The following is a 983-nucleotide window of genomic DNA, read 5'->3' as shown; positions in this document are numbered from 1 at the left end:
CAGTAACCAATGGGATGCTGGTCAGAAAGGCCCCTTTAGTCTCTCCTATTGTGTCCATGGCAACACATTGCTTCATTCCAAGTGGGATGCTAGTGTGGAACATTATGCTGCATTCATGAGCTCCTCAGAAATAGAAAACGTGGAAAAATCTCTGCCTCGGCAACTCGGAGTGTACCTTTGAGATCTTATAGTTTCCCACCCAGAGCCACCTCAGGATGAACTGATGTGAAGAAGCTCTAGGCAGAATTCTACGTGGTGAAGCCCGGGTTTTCCGAGGAGCGCTTGAATGCACCATTAGAAAAAAAAACACGTCCTGGCCTACACGGTGGTGACGGAGAGGAAGGCGTTGTGAACCTTCGTCCCCTCCGGTGCCCTCGCCCCGTGACTCATCAGCTCCTGGATGGTCATCCAGTTGTCCAGGATCTTCTTGTTGCGTTTCTTCAGCATCTTCTTGTGACTCAGTTCCAGGATGTTCACCTCCTTCCTGCCCTCGGCGCCGCTGGCTGGCCCGCTGGACTCCCGCAGGCACTCCAGGCGGCTCCTCTGCATGTACTCCCTCCTCCTCCTCTGCTCCCGGGCCCGGGCCAGGTGCTGCTTCCTCTCCTCCTTGCTCCAGTACCGGCCCATCTTCATCTCGCTCATGGCGTCGTCATCCGTTGTCATCCCGCCGCTGCGCTCCTCCCGGATCCTCAGCGCCCGCTCCCTCAGGATGCGGTCCCTGGCCGGCCTGCCGCGCGCCACGTAGCGCGTCCCGTCGGCACGGACTTTGACCTTGAACTCCAGGCGGGGTTCCCCGGGGCGCCCCCCGGCGCGGTGCAGGGGCTCCCGGCAGACGCTGAGGAGGCTCAGCTGGCTCTGGCTGTACTCCAGGGAGGAGGAGTGTTGCTGGAGGAGGTGCATGTAGCTCTGGAGCTGCCCCTGCTGGCCGTGGGGGTGGGGGGCCGTGTGGTAGGGGGACGCGTGGGGGGCCACCCTCTGGGACC

At 61.0% G+C, this 983-nt stretch overlaps 1 protein-coding gene across 1 annotated transcript in view; it reads right to left on the bottom strand.

Moving 5' to 3' along the window:
* Window positions 1-318: 318 nt before the first annotated feature.
* The window catches only part of pdzrn4 (PDZ domain containing ring finger 4), a gene marked incomplete at both ends in the record, with an annotated part of 38,945 nt that continues 38,280 nt past the window's right edge, over window positions 319-983 (bottom strand). Inside the window, one exon of the mRNA XM_083691817.1 lies at window positions 319-983. This exon is cut by the window's right edge and continues 1,018 nt beyond it. Within this exon, the coding sequence (XP_083547943.1) occupies window positions 319-983 (665 nt within the window).

The sequence above is a fragment of the Argentina silus genome (assembly GCF_951799395.1).
Source record: "Argentina silus genome assembly, chromosome: 20".
NCBI classification, from domain to species: Eukaryota; Metazoa; Chordata; class Actinopteri; order Argentiniformes; family Argentinidae; genus Argentina; species Argentina silus.
The sequence above is the reverse complement of the archived record's forward strand: the minus strand, read 5'-3'. Positions and strand labels throughout refer to the sequence as shown.